The sequence below is a fragment of the Rhea americana genome, unplaced genomic scaffold (assembly GCF_003343005.1).
Source record: "Rhea americana isolate MKP2758 unplaced genomic scaffold, rheAme1 scaffold_106, whole genome shotgun sequence".
Classification (NCBI taxonomy): Eukaryota; Metazoa; Chordata; class Aves; order Rheiformes; family Rheidae; genus Rhea; species Rhea americana.
In genome coordinates this window covers 501,401-521,185 of record NW_028185106.1, presented here as the reverse complement: position 1 = coordinate 521,185, position 19,785 = coordinate 501,401, and the positions used below count along the sequence as shown (strand labels likewise).

Here is a 19,785-nt window from a genome sequence, read left to right as displayed (position 1 = left end):
CGCGCTACCTGGCGCTCAGCGGCGGGGGCGAGGAGCGAGGCACTGCCGCGGGGCCCGGCGTGGGGGGCCTTTAAGGCACCGAGTTCGCCTCAGTTTCGGCTCAAGTTTAGTTTTGACTTGCCAGTCATCCGCTTAGAGCAGTTACTTGGCGCTTGGTGTTGTGATGAGGGGCTGTCGCTGTCAGGCATCCCAAGGCTGTTAGGAAAGTCGGGCAGGCGCGTTTGCATGTGGGTGCCTAGTGTTACTGCCCAGCTATAAGCTTGGAAGCTTAATGCTAGGAACCTGTATGTGAATATTTAGGCTAGTACGGGTCTTGAGTGAGCTGTGCTTTCAGTGAATGTGAACTGAGTTTCCATCCAAACTGCCTTGCTATTTGTGAAAGAACATTGCATAATCACTGCTGTATGTCACCTGTGGATTAAAAATAAACTTTTAGGAGAAATGTGAATAAAACGTCAGTATTTCAACAGATATTAGTATCTTGTCTTTTATGACTTACTGTAATAAGTGAGTGTGCAGATGATTGACTTCAGAACAATAAGAAATCATTAAATACACATTCCATCTTGCATGTTTATTAAAGTTGCCTAGGAATGAACAGCACTGGATAACTTCAGTAGGAGAGTTTCTTAAACATCTTTCACCTCAAAACAAACACATTGGAAGTAGTATTTTGGATTTTTGTTCTTACAATACTTCAGTGTTATGACTAAGAGACTTTGTTTTGGAAATAATTTGCATAATATCTTTTTTTTTAAAAAAAGACATTTAAAAGAAAATTTTCTTTTAAAGTATTTCTTATCTGAAACTGCCTGTCCAGCTTCCCAAACAATGGTCAYGCAAGGTCACTTATATTTTAGCTGAGCTAGTTCTGTAGCATCAACACTCCATAATAAGCAATTAACCTTCACTTTTCCGATTTTCTTTTCTCTTTTTTCCTCTTTTTTTTGGTGCCTGTCAATGATCCAGTCTGAATACTAGATACTGCAGTGACTTTTTAAAAACTACTAACTAGTTGATGTTTAGATCATACTCTTCTTTCAGACATACAAAACTAGCATGAACTCATGAACATTATATATATATATATGTTTGAGAAAGTGTGCAAGTTACATATGAAATGCTAGAAAATTAGGTATTTGATCTGAAATGCTTGCGTTTTATGTTTGACTCTAATGCAATATTTACCAGTAAACAGAAGGTCTTTGTATGAAATAGGAAAATGATTTTCTTGTTGTAATATTTTGGAAATACCCTTTAAACTTCCTATTCTTAGAGCATTTCAAGCAGTTGTTGTAAATCAGAATTTGGATGGAGAAACTATGGAACTAACCAGGAGTGGAAGAAGGCCTTGGAGATGATCCCAGTAGCCCTTGTGCATGGGGGCTGAGTCATGTCAGCTCAGCTCTGTAATATGAAGTCCTTCACCTGTGCAGGGGGAGTAGCAGCAGCTGGATTCACTAAAGCAACAGTCACTAAGCAGTGGGTTAGTTTTATACACTGATGGTAGCTTATTAGTGAATGGCCACGAGCTGTTGGCATTGGCAGTTAATGCAGCTGCTGAGCTGATTGAAATTTGTGCTTGGCTTGTGATCAAGGCAGGATTCTGTCATAATTCCTCATTGGTACCTTATGATAAATCTGTGTATTTTAGTTATTATTTAGGGAAAGTAAAGGTAGTCAGGAGTGCCGTGTTCACAGAACTCAATGCCATATTTAGTGTATCTAAAATACATAGAGGACATGTTATTCAGAAAAATCAGCCTTTAGAGTCATAACTCTATTACTTGGCTCATCTGGAGGAGTCCTGCTGGGTTGGTAAGTGAATGCTAAGGAGAGCTATGGATCATGACATCATAGTTAAATTAGTGTGTAAAGAGGAATTATGAGAACCTGTCATAATTCCCTGTATTGTATCATTTGCTACAGATTGACTTGGCTGATTTCTAGGAATACATTTTAGTTCCAGGAATGGGAGGAAAAAAAAAATTTACCTCTGTCAGAGTCTTCTGTAGTGGTGCTGCTGCTACATGCGCAGACCTTATGTAAGAAGGTACTGCGGTAAGCCTCTTGATCCATGAAATGATGCTACTGAGCATAGTTTTGTGTATATCCTTTCCTTCCTCTACTTGTGGAGTCTTGTACAGATAATATGTTTTGCTGAAACATGCCTCCTATGACTTAAATGTTTGGCAATTAATTATTCTGATAACTAAAAAAAATCAGGAATAGCGAAGCTCATTGTTGGGAAGGAGAATTAGAAAATTCATCAAGTCACAGCAAGAATTTTTAAGTGTTKTGTATTTTATTGCCCCCATCTACTTTCCTTTCTCTTTTACACTTTGGGCCTTTTAAAACTCTTATTTCCACATCACTGTTTTAGTCAGATTGCTTCCTTTAGAATAGTACCAAGAATTCAGTTTAGCTACTCCATCTTGAATAAGTCCCTTGTCAATTATTTACTAGAAAAATCACGCTACAGTATTAAAAGCCATTGAGACATTTACTGTAAGAACATATTCAAGAGATGTTTACTAAATGAAATAGCTTTTCTCTTTAGATTCTAACCCTAACAGAAATGCTTTTATTGCTGTTTTAGCATTATAGAGTGATATTTAAGAAGAAAATAGGTTTAGTGTTTGAGAAATACTAGAGTATTAGCATTTGAAATCACTTGCTCTTTTTTAGGATTTTTGTCCTTTTAAAAAATTCCATCCTGAAAATTTTTAAGAAAATACCTTTGAACTTAAAACTGATAAGTTCTGATACAGATCAGTGTTGTGAGTAGGCATCATAGAAGGTTCTTATCCATGTTTTTCAGGAAGCAAAATATACTAGAACATTTTCTCTCCTAAAGTATGTGTCCCTCATCCCCAGGACAGTTGTGTGTGGAGTGAAATTCCAAGACTTGTGACACAAAAGGGTTCTGGAATTCTTTGACAAAATGTTTCTAGTATTTCATGACTTGTAATACTTGGATGCTGTTTATCTTAAATGCTTAATGTATGAGACACCATGAATACTCTTTTTAGGTAAGGAGTCTTTAAACTGATCTGTAGCTTTCTACAAAAAAACTTCATAGGAGTTCATCACTGTTTTTCATGCTARTAGTTTAAAACTTATTCAGTTTTTCTTTTTGTAATGCTTTATAGTCTGTAGCAGAAAGATTTTTCTGCTACTAAGAATCCTCAAATTTCCTTTTGCTTTTACATAATCATATCATGCTAATTATTTTCATTTTGGCTAATGTTTTGGAGAAATAGTTTGTCCTTCTGGAAGCTTTTGAAATTTTTACTGGTAGTAACAACTTGTTGTAGATATAATTTATGTTAATCCCTGAATAAGGGAGAAGTTGACATTCTTACCTAGGGTTTTATGAAACAACATAATGTGTTTAGTTAATTAGGTGTGCTGTTTCTGATTACTGTACCCAGGACTAAGGGGCACATACAGTAAGTATCATTGCCAAAAGCTGAACTTTTAGTTTACAATAGACAATTTTATAAAGAAGAGAATAGCTGCTAGCCCAGTTCAAAAGGTGTCTTCTCTTTGGGAAGAAGTTATTTTTAATGGAAAATACACCCTCAAAACATTATATTTTTGCAAACTTGCCAAGTAAATTTAATGTAACAAGTATGATTTAAGAGATTAAAAGTATAGATGTTTGTTTTCTAAATGACATCGCTCAGAGCTGTAAAAAAACAGTGATCTCCTGATTTGTGGTGACTTCCCTTAAGTAGCGTAGTTGCTGTCGTGCACATAACTTCATTTCTGTAATGGAAGAAGTATAGTTTTTCTTCTTCTTTGCTCTGTGCTGATCTTCTGTGAATGGATGGCTTCACTCCAGAAAAAATCAGTAACTTTAAAAGATTTTGTTTTCCCTTCCTATCCTCAGAAACTCATCAAAAAGTGAAGGGAAATTTTAATGGGAAATCTTGGACCAACTTCAGGTTCTGCAACTGGTTGAAAATGAGCCCCTCTGTCCTGGTGAAACAATGTATTTAAAACAAAACAAAAACACCCCTTGAAGCCTGCTGAAGGTTGTGTCTCAGTCTATTTAAGGGGAATTAGCCATGTGATCTTGGAAGGGTGGAGGAGCTTCTGAGTTTCTGAGAGTATTTAAGACAATATGAGTGAAATTGTTTTCACCCTTAAATCCACAACCATAATCTTTAAAAAGCTGATATTTCATACATTTACTATACATGTGAATTGAATGGATAGCTGTAGCACAACTTTCAAACAATAACTAAGTCTTTGAAATGAATGGTAAATTCTGTAATTCATTTCGAGGGCTTAATTATAATTGTGTTTTAATTGAATACCTTCATGTCTGCCCAATTTGGTGTTTTTTTTTCCTCCCCAGTTTAAAAACGGAKAAGTTGTTGGCTACCACTTAAATCAAATGAATAAGTTTGTAGTTTAGAGCACTGGTTCTCAAAATACAGCTATTTTGAAAAAGTTGCCAAAAATGCAAAAACATTTTCATTAAAGAAAAAGTCACTTTTCTGCTGTTATTTACTTGCACTTAACTTTATTTTCCAGAGCAGYTGTAATCTCCCAGTTTAATGTTTAAATTCAGAGAAACATCAGATCTTTCCCAGTTTCCACAATAAAATGTGTCAAAGCAGCTTATCTATCCAAATCAAACATGCATGAGGAACAGGAATTCTGGCCAGAATACTGTTCTAAATATGAGAAGAGTTTAAACAACATGTAGATGTGTAACTTACTTCTGAGATAAAAAGGGAGATGTAGCCAGCCAGCCAGCCAGCCCTGCGACTGCCAAAGTCAGCAGTATGGCTGCCGAGAGGGTACCTGGATGGGCTTTCCCTGATGCTTGTGGAGTCTAGAGAGGGAGTCTGCTCTGCTGAATGCAACTATACATCTTTCCTCTTGGCTACATCTTCTGTTGAACTGATTGAGATATATTTAGTTCATGCATTTTCATCTGTTTCACAGACATAAAATGTCTTTCCTTCCCCCTCTCCTATTTTGATTCAGTATGTCTGTCTAAGGTGAAACATAGGAAATACGTACAAGGAATAACAGTGCAGACAGGAGACGTTGTGGTGCAATGCTTGAACATTTCGTACTGTTGGAAATTCTATACTAAAGTACTCTTTCAGTGTCTTTAATTCTTCAGTTTCTTGCTTATTTTAACAGCCATTGCTGAGCCATAGTAGAGGCTTTTGTATCCACTTTGAATTACTAAGATTCAGTGGGTGTTTTATTTTAATTGGGATAGTTACTAGAAAACGTAGATGCTGTAGGGGAGTTAAATGTTTATTTTATAAATTTGTTTGGAAAAAGCCAGTTCTGTCAACTTATCATGATGTAAGCAGGTGCTGAAAAATAGTACTTTTTATAGCATGGGTGTGCTCAGACATTGAACTTGGGCCTGAGTAGTGGTAGCTTTTTCAAACCCTCTTTCATCTGGAAGGTTGCTGCTAGTGAAGAGCTTGCAAGTGATGTTTGGTGTTGGCAGTACTCTGGAGTTACCTAGTGCAAATTCCACTTGATACAGGGTTGTGGGCAACACTAGGTCATGTCAGCCTTTTTTTCTGTTCCTCCCCTCACCTCAAGGCATGAATGTATTAAAAGGTGGATTTTGCAGTCTCTCTGGTAACCTCTTCCAGTGCTGCACRACCCCTGCCAGTGACAAAGTTTTTCCTAGTGCCAATTTGAACGTACTAAGTTGCCATTTGCGGCCATTATTCCTTTTAGTAATGGCAGATGGGTAGCCAAGGAATTTGGCTATCCAGCTAAACAGGAAGATTGGGCTAGGGTGGAGCAGCAAAAATAGAGATAAATATATAATCTGATTCCCTCATCTTTTTGAAAACCAGTGTCCTGTCTCATCTTTTTGAAAACCAGTGTCCTGTTAGGTTGTTGCCTGGTTGCAGCCATCAGACAAAGTCAGGCTTGTGTCTGATCCTGATAGTCCTTGGGACATCTCCCCAGATTGTGTTGTGATAAGCTTGTAGGCCATAGGTAGTGCTGGCTGTGAACCTTCTTATGGTTTAAGAGAGGCTCTGTTTTTTTTTTTTTTTTTCTTTTTTCGCCCCTTACACAAAGCCTGCAATGCTGATACTCCATGAACTGAGCTATAGACCATGTGAATCTTGCTGCCACTCTAAGCTCTGCTGGCAGARAGGATCACAGAAACTGAAGCTTGAGATGCGTGTGTTTGTATGTTTGATCCTCAGATACAGAACTCTTGGAGAAGAAAGTGACTGTAAAATGCTTTTGGAAAGCCTTGTCTGCTCAAATGATTCTTGCCAGCACTCCAAAGTGAAAATGCAAAGGTTTTTTAGAAACATGACTAGATAGGCTGTGTCTAATGTTTTGCCAACGCTTGTGGGGCCTGAGAGTCTGTAAGTATGAGYTGCTGGCTTAAGTTTTGTGAAGACTTACTTGAAAACTCACCCAAGGATAGCTGATGCTTATCAGAATTTTTCTTTCAAAGGTCTGGTACACACTATGTTTCATTAAAGAGTGCAACTTAACTGCAGTATTTATTTAACTGTTGATAGTGATAAAATGCTTCAATTACTCTACCTCGTGCTACTTTGGTAATTATGGTACTTGTTTATCAATTAGCTTTTTTTTTTTTTGTTAAAGCACAGTCAAGATGGGAAGATGCCAAATAAATTACTAGTCTCAAGCTGCACTTTTTWAAAAAAGTGGTCCATCTTGCATTGTTGTTTTTATGCAATTACTTTTGAAATAACTTGTTAGGCTACAATACTACTGTATTTAAGAAAACATTTCTATTATTTGTCACCATTAAATAGTTGTTATTTAGTGATGCTGTTCAAAAAGTTCTAGGTGCTTTCCAAAGATAGAGGAAGAGCTGTCCATGTTCCAGAGAATGTAGTAAGAATAGACATATGTACATCATGTGCAAGAACTTGATGTACACCTGGATGCTTGGTTTTTGGTGTGTTTTGSTTTTATACCCAGATTGTCCTCTGAATCTTGGTCTTAGAGCCACGCAGTCACCTTTATCTAGACTTTCTGTAACCTTTGGGTTTATATCTTGTTTTATTCTTTAATATTTGTGAATTAACCCCCTCTTGGCTTTTTTTTTTTTTCTCAAAAACTGCTTGCTTTCATTTTGTAAGAAATCTATCCATATACCCTTTCCTTAACAAAGTTATAATCCAGTCCTAGATCACTATCAAAATCAGAAATTGGCAGGAAGTCTCTGTATAGCTCATGGAGTTTATATAGCTACTGGGGAAAAAAAAATTGGGGTCTCTTCCCCCTTGCTCCCATATGGTGTTCAGCATGCACCTTTTAAGAAGGGTCCTGATGGGATTTTTATCCTCTCTGATTCTGACAGGTGATGTCTTGCTTTTAAAATGAAAGCTCAGGAGGATAAAATTACATATGGAGTAAAACAGTTTTATACAGTACTTCTATCCTTATTATTAAAAACAAATCTTACTAAGAAGTACTTCAAGTCAGACGTGACAAAACAGAAATTCAAAAATGAAAAGCAACAATTGTTTTTTAATCTATAGTTTGAGTGGGGGGAAAACTGTATGCAAATGTATACGTTTGGAAACAGAACCAAATGGTGAATGGGCTATACATGTTGAACAGAGTTGGAGTATACATTGTTGCTGCATAGTCTTGTGTAATACAATTATTTTAATTGAGCTGAATAAGAGGGAAGACATAATTAAAACAACTTTATTCAAAGTCAAAATCCTTGCATTTCCCATTGCAGTAAGTGACAAACTTGCTATAGTTAACCTTGTGATTCTATTTGTATGACTTACTAAAATGTAGTTATTTGCCATAGGATGAGATCAGAAACAGAACAAAGAAATGCATTCAGTGCTTCTAGGTGTCATGTGATGGTGTGACACAGAGATAGCTTGTACCACACTGAAACTCACCAGTGAAAAATGAGGCACCCCACCCAACCTATTACTAAAGGTAAAATATAATTCCAATAAAATGTTTGATAGGTTTAAACTTAATGTATTGCTTCAGATCCTGGGGCYTGCTTAGGAGGCAAATTTTATGCTTTTGTGGTTGCAGTATATAACTGTGGCCTGCATTTGTTGCATCAACAAATAAAGCTTACTGGAAAATTGTGCACTGCAATTTATTCCAGCCTATTCTTCAAAGAGTCATCTTACCAAATACGAGGCCATCATTGAGAATGGTTTTGGGTTTTTTTGAATTCTTCCCTCCACTCCCCTTTGSATACTTAGTTAAGCCTGTGTTTCAAACTGTTTTGTGCTGCTGGGGTGAAAGAGGAGGTTTTCTGGGCTACTTTTCTTCCCTCCCAGCAGAAGGAGGTCAGGCACTCGCCCCCCTGGGTGGAGGCACCTTCACTTCCACCAGAGAGAGGTGGGGTAGATTTCTGTCTAGTTCAGTTCCCTGGTGTTCAGGTAGGGCTGCTCTGGGCCTTGCTGCCTGTCTGGGGAGCCACCTGCCTTCCCCCACGTGGCTGGTTCACGCTTCCCCCTGAACGGCAGCTCTTGGTCACGTCTGAGCCGGGATTTGGCTGCTCTCTATGCTTGTCCCACCATTTGCTTGCCTTCCAGACATTGGCAATCTCGGGCTAGAAAGCTCTTCCGTCTCCACCAGAACTCATGTTGCTGCCATGACACTTGCTCCCTTGCTGGGCTGTTTGCAGAAGTGCAGGGGCATGGTGGGAGGARCAGGGACTTCATTCTCAAGCCCACAAAATAAACAGGTTAAACAGCACCTGTGTCTCTAGGAAATATAGAGCAACTTGTTGATTTGTGTTTGCTTTTATGTATATATGTATAAAATGGTTGTGTTCTTTTGCAAAATGGCTGGAGCAGTTTGAGAAATGTTGCATTTAGACCTAAATACTTGGTGCAAAAGTGTCCAGAACTTGAGGGCTCCATCCCAGCACCGCATGTGTATGCGGTTGGCTTGGCTATGGCACTGACCCTGACTGTGTGTCTCTGCCCTGTGTTCCCCAGTGCTCCCTTTCTGGGGGATGCTGTGCAGATGTTGGAGTTGGTGTGCCAGGTAGCCTGTTGTGCTCTGCCAGCCTCCAGCTGGACATGCTGTGCTATTTTGGATGTAGGCACTAGAAAGGATAGGTTTCTGTTTGTGCAGTGCTTCTAGGCCTGACCAACCCTTGTAGAAGAATGTGAAATAGTGCTTAAGTTTAGCAACAAACACTGATATCAAAATTAGTATTTGCAAATTGTATCCCTGATATTTAAGCTGAAAGACATATAGTTTATAAGAATTCTTGGATACCTTGTTTTAATTACCTCATATGGGCCAGAACAAAAGAGAACTTGTTCTTCTTGTCTTTATATTTTCACTGGGGTGATTAAAATAGTTCCTTAGAATTGTATTGACWGACTTACATGGCAAGTCTGTGAACATTAGTGTTTCATAAAGATTTTACATTTTATGAAGCCCACTTGTACAGAGTTACTTGGACGAAATCTTGAAGATGGATGCTGGTGCAATACTGACACTCAATGAAGTATGTATTTTTAACTGAATATTGCTGGTTGCTCAGTTGRAGCACGTAGGAGTGTTAAGAAATGTAACCTTTGTGAAGGAAAAATGTGCCTTTGAACCTTTAACTTACACTTCATATTATGAAAACATTTAATTAGACTTGAATTGCTTGTTCTTGGGTAAATCGCTTCTTGACTGATGTTACTAATATTGCAATACTATCACTAGAAAGTATGTGGGCCTTGCTGTGGTTTATAAGTGACTTTGTGTAAAAATATATGTATATATGTGTGTGTGTGTGTGTGTGTGTTAATATCTTTGCATATATTATTATAAATTTATAAAAGATGTAAAAGTTAACCTTCAGTAGTCTTTTTGGATATTTGCAGCAGTCTTCCATAACTGTAACGACTCATTTAAAGCAGTTCTTTCAGAGAGCATTAGTAAAGTGCTAATAAAAATGTTACACCTAGATCTTAATACTTACTCATCTAAATAGCAGTACAGTATGTCTTTTACTTAAGAATTTTGTTTCCATGTAATTTTTTAAAAAGATCTGTCTGTGAACATGTCTATTCAAAATACTATCTGTGTAAAAAAAAAAAAAAAACTTGCATTTTGAGAAGGAGGTGGAATATGTAGCTTTTGAGCAAGGCTTTTAATAACTCTTTTCCTGACTCCTGAATATTAAAGCTGAAATAAAATTTCTCTGTGTTTGATGAAACCTGTTATAGATTCTGAAATGAATTTCAGAAATCTGCATAGCCTGCTGACTCCCTCTTCATACCTCTTCCACACGCTGTGTGTGTAAATAGCATAGTAACTCTGTGGATGCTTGCAGCAACAGTATGATGTTTATAAATCTTGTCTGTCTCCTTTATCTGTAGCTGTAGTATTTTTGTATCGTTGGAATGCTTCAGTTGGTGGATAAAAGAATGTAGTTCAAGAAACTGTACAAAGTAAATACAAAAGCCTATCTGCATACATGCAATGTGATTTCTTAATTCATTCATTTGGTTTAAATAGGAGCCCTTACTTAAAAGCCACCTCTTACTACTTATCTAAACCATTGCAACACAAAATAACAATCATAAAGTGTGCATTACCTCAGCGATTTGTAACAAGATCTGTGATTGCAAGAACTTTGGATTTGTATTCTTAAGTTTTTCCTATGCTTGTTATCAGAGTTTCTTCCTAGGCAACATAATAGYTTGCTATTTCAAGGCTTACTAAGCTTTGAACCATCCTTTAGCCCATAYAGGAGAATATTTGATTTGTTTCGGAAAGTTTTTCTTTTTTTTTCCTTCTTTTTTTTTTTCAACTTCAGGCATAACTGCAAGTGGTTTTTGTTAGTTATCGTTCACCTGCCATCTTAGGCTCCATAAAATGCTTTGCTTACCAGGCCTGTGGTCGTGCTCCTAGCTTTGTAGGGAGGGCTTGGTGCTGTGTTTGTTTTAGCTGAAATGTTTACAAGCCTATGAAGGTTGGACACCATGTTTTATCTGTAAAACTGTGTTTAATTATAGCTAAGGCAAACACATTTTCACTTACCAATGGGACTTCAAATAGGCAGTTCAGAACTGGGCTTTTGTAAATCAGGGAATGCAGCAATCTCCTTTCTGAACCATCTTGTACCCCAGTATTTAAAACATATCTGTGTGCTTCTTTCTTTCTTTTCTTTAACTGGTTAATTTTTAGTAAGAGTGCGCTGTCTCTTATGCAGGTGAYGCTGCACTGCTTATGGTTCTGTTTTTGGACCTCAGACAGAGATGTAAGCAGGTTGGTTACCTGATGTTGAATTTGGATTGGTGCTGGAAAKGAACCTGCTCTGCAATACCCTGGCTTAGAGCCCACCAGGGACAGTTGTGGCACACACAGTTCCCCTGTGTGGAAATCGCATCAGACCTGTGATCCACAACTTCTATTAAAAGTTTATCTACTAACAAAATGTATCTTTTTTTTTTCTCTCTTTATAGTTTTTGTTCTTTTCTGCTTTTCTGGTGATTRTTCCAGTTAGCTCAGATTGCTCATGTGGAATTGACAGTTCACAGCTCTAGAAGCAGGATTTTTATTCTCCTTTCTGAAGTACTGAGTTTTGTATAGTGAACTGGTAGTAGACAGGACAACACTGTATGCAAGATTCAAGTGAGAAATCTATATATTTCCAGACAAAAACATTGTTTACTGAAATATAAGTAAATCTTAATTCCTCTTTTTTTATTTTGTCATGACACTTTTGTGCATATCATTTGCCTGCCATTTGCACATTGTTATTTCARTGCTAATCAGCATTTGAACTTTGGTTTGCAAAGGTAAAAATGTAGTTCATAAACCTGCTCCCTTAATGTGAACTGGTATCTGTGCACTTGTGAGGAGTAATTTGAAACCTTCTGGTAAGATGAGAGTGATCAGTGGCTGGAAAGATTGCTCATTTGCTGTCCTTGCAGCGCTATTGTGTAGGATGAAGGGCACCTTTTGAGGCATATTGCCCATGTTCTGAACAAACTGCCCAAGCAAGCTCAACAAAACTTGCTGAATTTGAAGAGAGGCTGAAAGGATGGGAAGTATTTGAAAAAATTGCTTGCATCATAGCACRTAAATGCTGTCAAATGTCTATTTGCTGCTTTAGAAATGAATTATTAATATATTATTAGYGCATTAAAAAGTACTGTTTATCTATAGGAGCACGTAACTACATATGAACTGTTCACCTTTTTTGTGAAATAATGAGAAGTATTCTTACAGTTAGGATTCAAGTTTTGCTGCATACTGAGTTGTCTGGGAGTGAGTTTTGCTTCTGGACCTCTCAATACACTGAAAACAGTACTGCTTGCTTGAAAACAAAATARTTAATTGCGAGATTCAGAAATAGTATGTAAGCAGGCAGCCCATGGTAGAAAGCTGAAAAAAGAGGAAAAAACCTGTAGGTATTAATTGTAGAGTAGTTGGCATATTATTAAGGATTCTGCATACATTTTAGTACTGCAATTGACTGTTACTGTAAGCTAATAAATATTTCAAATTAAGAAATAATTTTTAAGATTGAGATACAAAGTGCAGTATTAGTTCAGTTTTACAGTGTTCACTTAAACATTGAGACTTTTATATAAAATTACTATGAAACTTAAATTTTTTTTCAAAGTGTTTCCACACTTTCCTTTTTATGTATCTCAAGCCTCTGTGAATAAATTGGGAGAAGACCCCCTGCACACTTTTTTGCATCTGAAAGTCACTGATTTTTCTTTTGTACAGTTGTATTTTTTGTTCAAGATCCTGGTTCATCTTTCTGGGTGATAGGAAGACTATTGCCTTAAGAAAGGGGAGTGCAGGATTCAGAGCTCTCCTCTGGGCAGCTGAAAACATCCCTCTATGTCTCTGTGAGTGCTTGGTTTTCTGTAATGGACACAGAGACTCATACTTTTTCTTTCAAATGAAAAGCCACATGTAGGCAATTAACTTTGTGAAAACTTGTTGGATTAGGCTTAATGTTTAACATCCTGGTGGTTTTTAATATTTAACTTTCTCTTGCTGCACTCCAACAGGTGAACTGTTTAAAGACAGCAGTTACTTTTACTCATATAAAAGCCCACACCTTACCTCTTAACTTTTTCTCCATCCTTGCTTTTTGTTTTAGGGCTTTTTGGCCCTAATGGTAATGTTTTCAATTCAGTGATAATTTTCCAGATAACTTTTAAAAATTTAGAAAGTTTGGATATTTTTTGTGTTCCTTTTTCTCTTCCTTTTTGGACCTTCTGCTATAAAAAGATGGCTTAGACCCCAAAAGATCATTTAATGAAGGCAAATCTGAAGTCTAATCAAAGGAAGAAAATGTTAATGTATAAGTATCTCRAAGAAACATGTCATCCTCTGGCTTTAGATTTATTTCCTTTTTTTCTTTAAGGACAGTTGACAATTCTTCATAATACTCCTGATATTCAGGAGCATAAAACAATGGCATTGGGTGTTGGTCCTTTTCATTTATTCTGGCGAGTGATTTATTCTGAGTGTTTATTACCATACTATGACTGAAAGTTAGCGTGAAGAGCGCCTATGCTCTGCTCTTGATTAGCTGCCTTTAAGCTGAGCACAGCCCGTGTAATTCTCCTGTCCGCTTTTAAGTCCCATTTGGCTACCCTCACTCACTGGTAGGTATTAACTGCTTTTAGGGATGAGCATTCAAATATGCAGGTGTCAGCTGCTCTCTATCTTAATGAAAATATCTAGTGTCTTTGAAGAGTATTTCTCTCCTGACAGCTTCTKAGGTGTGGGACTGAGGGCTGAGTTGAACTTGCATTATCGCGTGTAGGTGTTCAGTGTCGTCATCAAGAAAAACAATCTCATTTTTTTTCCMCGTTGGCAAAATAGGAATTATGCTTGAAGTCAATGGATTTACAAAATGCTGCTACATATTGTAGGATTGCCCTCATTTGTGCAAATACGACCTTTCAAGTGCTCTAATTCTGGGTAGCCAAGGGATGATAATACGAGGCTTTATCCTAGATATTCCTGCCAAAGGTGGAGCCTTGGGCCTAGTTCAGTGTAAGGTCAATGCCGTGTTTCTCAGTTAATGTCGCTTAACAGGCTTTTCTCTAATAAAGTGTCATATGTTTAATACGTCTATGGTTTGTCAGGTMCTATGCATTTATTTTCCTCTCCCTGTGGAAAATGCTTACACTGAAAAGGATTGTGTAAYGCATTTTGAAATCTGTTTTTTGTTTTGGTTTTTTTTCAGTATCAATTCTGAGTAGTGAAAATAGCACAAGTTACAGACTTCTAGGGAAGCATGTTGTATCATCTCTTCAATACTGATATGCTGCATTACAAGAAAATCAAATTCTGTAGATTGTTCATCATCGCGTTGACAGATTTTCATATTACATAGCACAAAATATTTTACTATTTACAAAGCACTATTTCTATTAAAGACTGCTGTCTAATGGAGTGGAGGTAGGAAATGGTGCTGTGGTGCTGTGGTCTTATGGAAGCGCAGCTGTAATTTCCATGTGGCTTTTGGTGGCATGCACATAACCTAACTTGTGGAAGACACATCTTAGGGCTAAGTATTGCATCTTCCTCTTCACTAAGACGTGACGTGCTTTTAGCCTGTATTAGATAAGGAGATCAAAGTACAGCACAGGATTCTTGCACCTGGCAAACTGGTAGGTCATGACTAGCCCTTAGGCTTCGGTTACTTTTGATTCCTGTTGCTGTTAGAAATATTAACCGTATATAAGTTTCACAATCTTACGCCTCCATTTGTGGTGTTGTAATATCATTATTGTTGACAGAAGCTGTAACTTAATACCGTGGGAAGGTTTATAGCATGAGGATATCAATAATTTTTTTTCCAATTTAATTGTTTTTCTTGACTATTTTATTGAAAAACGTGTTTTAAAAATGAACAGTTCTTTTATCGTCTGCTGGTATCTTCCACTTATGTGGAGCCCTGTTGAATATAATTGAGCATGGCTTGTTTGTAACACTTGTGAATTTTATGTCAAATTTATAGCTTTTTTTTTCACTTGTGTAACTATCAAGCATAGTTTAAAATCTGAGCTCCACAGATTGGCAATAAATCAGATGATTAGTGGGGTCCTGTTTTACTGCATCATTTAACCTAGAGCTTCTGGGAAGCCAGTGGCGCTCTGTGGAATTGTGTGGTTTTCTAGAAAATCTCCAAAGAAGGTGAACACCTAAATTAGAGAGGTGACTTATACCTTAAAGTCTCAGATAGGTCAGACCCTTGTGCTAAAAGGCTAACAAATAACAGATACTGAAACAAAGCAATACTGGACTTCATGGCTTCGTTTTTCTTAAGATTGGAGTCACTGTTCATTTTTTTTCTCAGTGCTTACATAGTTTAAAAAATTGGAGTTCAAGAATTGAGTTTCCCATGGTGTAGTAATGCTCCCCCCCAACTTTCTTGGAGAGGGAATATGGTTGCTTATTATTTCAGCTATTGCTGTTTTCATTGAAGGAGATATTCTGTGCTGATCTACAAGACACTATTTGAGGCAACTTAACTGAAAAATCTGAATTCCATGTCAGACAATAATGCAGTAAGATGAAAACTTCAGTTGCAAGTATACTATTCTTGCAGAAAGTAAATTTCCTCCCTCCCTCCTCCCCCAGAGTGATACCTTTGTAAAACTGAGCGTTGTGCCTGGTAACTGGGAAGCTTCCCTGTGTACGTTGCAGGGCGCTGCTTCAGCRCATGGATAGGTTGGTGTTGTGGAGACTTCAATCAGTTCTGTGGTTCTGTTCTTTATTACCTGCCCAGGGAAACTGTAAGATCTTATTAGCTGATGCATCTTAACGCAGCGAGGCTTTGTCATGAGAGAACCCCCCCCCCCCCAGTGTCTTAGCCTGAATGAACTATATCTTGTACATAAATGCGTGCATACATGTGCACACGTGCATACAAAGTACTGCTGGCAGTGCTTAAAACTGACAGAATTCTCTGTGACAGCCAGTAATGTATGCAGTGTCCAAAACTTCCTGAAGACGAGTATGGAGGGAGCTTCAGATACAGCAAAATAATTTTTCACATAATAAACATGATTAAAATAGACTATATACCTCATGGTAATTCTCTAACTTTACTTAGACTCCATTGGTGCAAGCTTATACATGTTTTGGAGTTAAGCTTCTTGCAAAGCTGGACTGGGAGAAAATTGGAGCATCTTTCAAAAAGCAAAATTTCGTATCGTAGCAATACGAATACAAGGTGCTTTGCTAGTGCACTGGTAATTCACACACCATTTAAAAAAAGAAGTCCCAAACAATGTTTTAAGGAGGAATATAAGACTATACTGTAAGAGGATAACAAAGAYTATGAGCAGTAACATTGTCTGTTTCCATTGTGCTTATTTATGAAGGATACTGCAGCAGGCTCGTTTCCATGAGGGCTTAGTTTGGCACAGGGAAGGAGCGGGTCATGTGGTTTGGCTTCATTTCTCCATGCCTTAAGAGGGTCAGAGTGACTGAAGAGCGCTCAGACGTGCCCTCTCCCTGTTTCTGATAAACTTTACTCTTCCCTGGCTTGTACAGTGTTTTACAGGCTATACTCGCAAAAATGTGAAGAAAATTCTTGTTCTCCCTTTTATGGCCAGAAGCCTACTACAGCCATGAATTGTCTGTGTTTAGGTCTCCACTATTATCTTACTCATGCTTGAGTATGCACAGGTGCTGGTTTAAGAAAGTTTAGAATCAAGTGCTTGTAAAATACTTCAGTGGAAGTTAGCAATGCACACATGAACATCTTAACTCTTTTTCACTTGTTCTCATGTATGAAGWAAAATTTTTGAAAGCTCAAAATGGTTAAGTTGGTTCTTGTTTGGTAGTGTCTTCCTGCCAGATCTCAACTTTTCCTTCGCCATGTGTCTGGTCAGTCTTAAAAAAAGAAAAGAAAAGTTGTTTGTCTTTTTAAACAAATGTTTATGTTCTTAATACTCATTGGCTTATAAAAAAAAAAATAAATAAAATGGCAAAAAATAGCATCCTTAAACCAGACCAGAAAGGTACAGTTTGAAAGCTGTAGGCAGTGATCACATGAGAGCTTGGAGAAGAAATGCTCTTAACTGTGTTAACAGTGGTGTGAACTACAGCTATCACTGCAGTGAAAACAAACCACAATCACAATTGGCATATTACAAGCTCCAATAGAGACAGCAAGGACTGAATTATCTACGGCAGCAAGTCTTAYATTCTGTTTGGAAAGGAAAGTTAGATTCCCGGTGTATTGTTTGTGCCTGATGCGTGAATAAATAGAGGATTTTTAGCCTTTGGGTCTCTGAACCTAGCATCTTTCAGGAATGCTTAATTCATCCAATATATTAAAATGAACATACTGCAATTGTACTTCTAAATAYAATCTAAAACCTGGCAGGATCTAGCTCTAAGGGCTGACTTTCAGTTCTTATTAGATTGCATATATAACACAGATGTGATGTGCCATAGAAGAACTGTATCTKCTATGCAGGTTACCAACTTTATCATGAGTTTTTCTGCCATATAGTACCAGTGCTCTATCTGTATCTGTTGAAAGAAGTCTCGTCTGCCTTTTAAAACCGGAGGGGAGGGGGAAAAGACGTATTTTAGTTAACACCAAGAACTGCCAAATTCATTCTGAAGCTGAGTGGCTGCTGTCCTGTTCCCTGTGACTACTACAAAGACAACTGCGAGATGGGGAGAAGTGATTAGCTCTCATGGGACACACTTAGTGATGGTACATGGTAACTTTTCTTTATACTCCTAGGTAGCGTACAAATCTGTTGTCTGTTGATGTAATGCTTTTATTTCTCGTTTCAGCTATGAAGCCGTACACTCCAGCTCTCATTCTCCTGTGGAGCGCTGTTGGGATAGCGAGGGCTGCCAAAATCGTTGTTGTGCCGCCAATTATGTTTGAAAGCCATCTTTATATTTTCAAGACTCTGGCCTCAGCCTTGCATGACCAAGGTCACCAGACAGTGTTTCTCCTCTCTGAGGGCAGAGATATTCCTCCATCTAATCACTATAGACTTCAGCGTTACCCAGGGATCTTTAACAGCAGCACCTCGGATGATTTTCTCCAGTCCAAAATGAGGAGTATTTTCTCTGGGAGACTGACAGCCCTGGAACTGTTTGATATCCTGGATCACTATTCCAAGAACTGTGACATGATTGTTGGCAACCAAAACCTCATGCGTGTCCTGAAACAGGAAAAATTTGACCTGCTTCTGGTAGATCCTAATGAGATGTGTGGATTTGTGATAGCTCACCTTTTAGGGGTTAAATATGCTGTCTTTTCAACTGGCCTTTGGTATCCAGCAGAAGTAGGTGCTCCAGCTCCCCTGTCTTATGTTCCAGAATTTAACTCGCTACTCACAGATCACATGAACCTGTTTGAGAGGATTAAAAATACTGTTGTTTATATTATTTCAAGATTTGGAGTCAATTTTTTGGTTCTGCCAAAATATGAAAGGATAATGCAGAAATACAAGGTTCTGCCAGAACGGTCMATGTATGACTTGGTTCATGGATCCAGCCTGTGGATGCTTTGTACTGATATAGCACTAGAGTTTCCAAGACCCACGCTACCAAATGTTGTTTATGTGGGAGGAATCCTAACCAAACCGGCCAGCCCTCTGCCAGAAGTAAGGTTTGCTGAGCTTTACAGTAACTTCGATAATAYGTGGGTCACTCTGTGTGATGAATGGTCATTTTTAAGCAGTGAATTTCAAATGGAGTCTGATGTCTTGACATCTTAAAACTTATTTTGTTGTTGCGTTGTGAAATATACACTTAAAGTAACTGGAAGTAGGCTTTCTGGGGGAGGAGGATGCAGGGGAGAAAGTTATTAGGCACAAACTTGGCAAGCRGTCTCTTTTGTTTGCAATGGATATTCTTGTTTTGAATTTAGTGTTTAGTGATACAGCAGATAAATGGCAGTGCCTGCTATCTTGAAAATCACAGCTGTAATTTCTAACTAAGTGTGAACTAATGTGGAGGAAAAAAAATAGCCAACAGACAAATACTACTTAAACATAAAAAAGCCCATTAGTAGGTTATACTGCCTTTAATCTCATGATATTAGCGTTTTTAAGGAGTTTGTTTCGTTTGGTTGGATAGGTAAAAATGTTCTTACAACTAAGCACGGAGAAACTGTGAAGGTGAACAGATGGGAGATGATGTGAGTCAACATAAATGACACCAGTACTTTTTTTGATATAAGTTTTTACAGTGCCTTGAAATACAATAAAACTGAACTTCAGATGGAAATAGTGATAGTGACTGGATTGAGTCCAGAAATCCTGGCTGCAAAGACCTCAGGGTTAATGATTAAATTTTATTACTTTAATGCACCATGTGCTTTTGAAACCTGGTATCTAAGAATGCCTCTGTTCAGCAATACAATGATGAGTGACAGGCAGAACAAAATTTTACAGAAAATCACGTCATTTATGCTTTTATATGTACATAAACAAATAGATCTTGAATTGGGAATGATTAATAATAGACTCTTCTGGCTGGGTGCTAAATAGGTAGACAGATTTGTAGTGCTCAACAGTTTTCTTCTAAAAACGTCTCATTCAGCCTTCTGCTTTTTTCATAAAAACTATTTTTTAATCTGTTTTTCCCTCAGAGTTGACCTTGGAAGGCTGTATTTTTTCTTTAGGCTGGCGGTGGTGTTTGACCTAGCAGTATCTTTTTCTACCAACTCAGAAAACATCAAACAATTCAGTATTTTGGGTTGTATGATTTAGAGTGCTGTACAAAATTCCCTTACCTCTCTGCTGTTTTTCCCCCCTCTCAACTTTAAATACATTTGAG

The 19,785-nt window shown here is 37.7% G+C and overlaps 1 protein-coding gene across 1 annotated transcript in view; it reads left to right on the top strand.

The window, feature by feature from the left end:
* UGT8 (UDP glycosyltransferase 8) overlaps positions 1-19,785 on the top strand; it is a 47,116-nt gene that overhangs the window by 1,510 nt on the left and 25,821 nt on the right. Inside the window, exon 2 of the mRNA XM_085309052.1 lies at positions 17,785-18,608. Coding sequence (XP_085165178.1) covers positions 17,787-18,608 — 822 coding nt within the window. The 5' untranslated portion in view covers positions 17,785-17,786. The remainder of the gene's footprint in view (positions 1-17,784; positions 18,609-19,785) is intronic.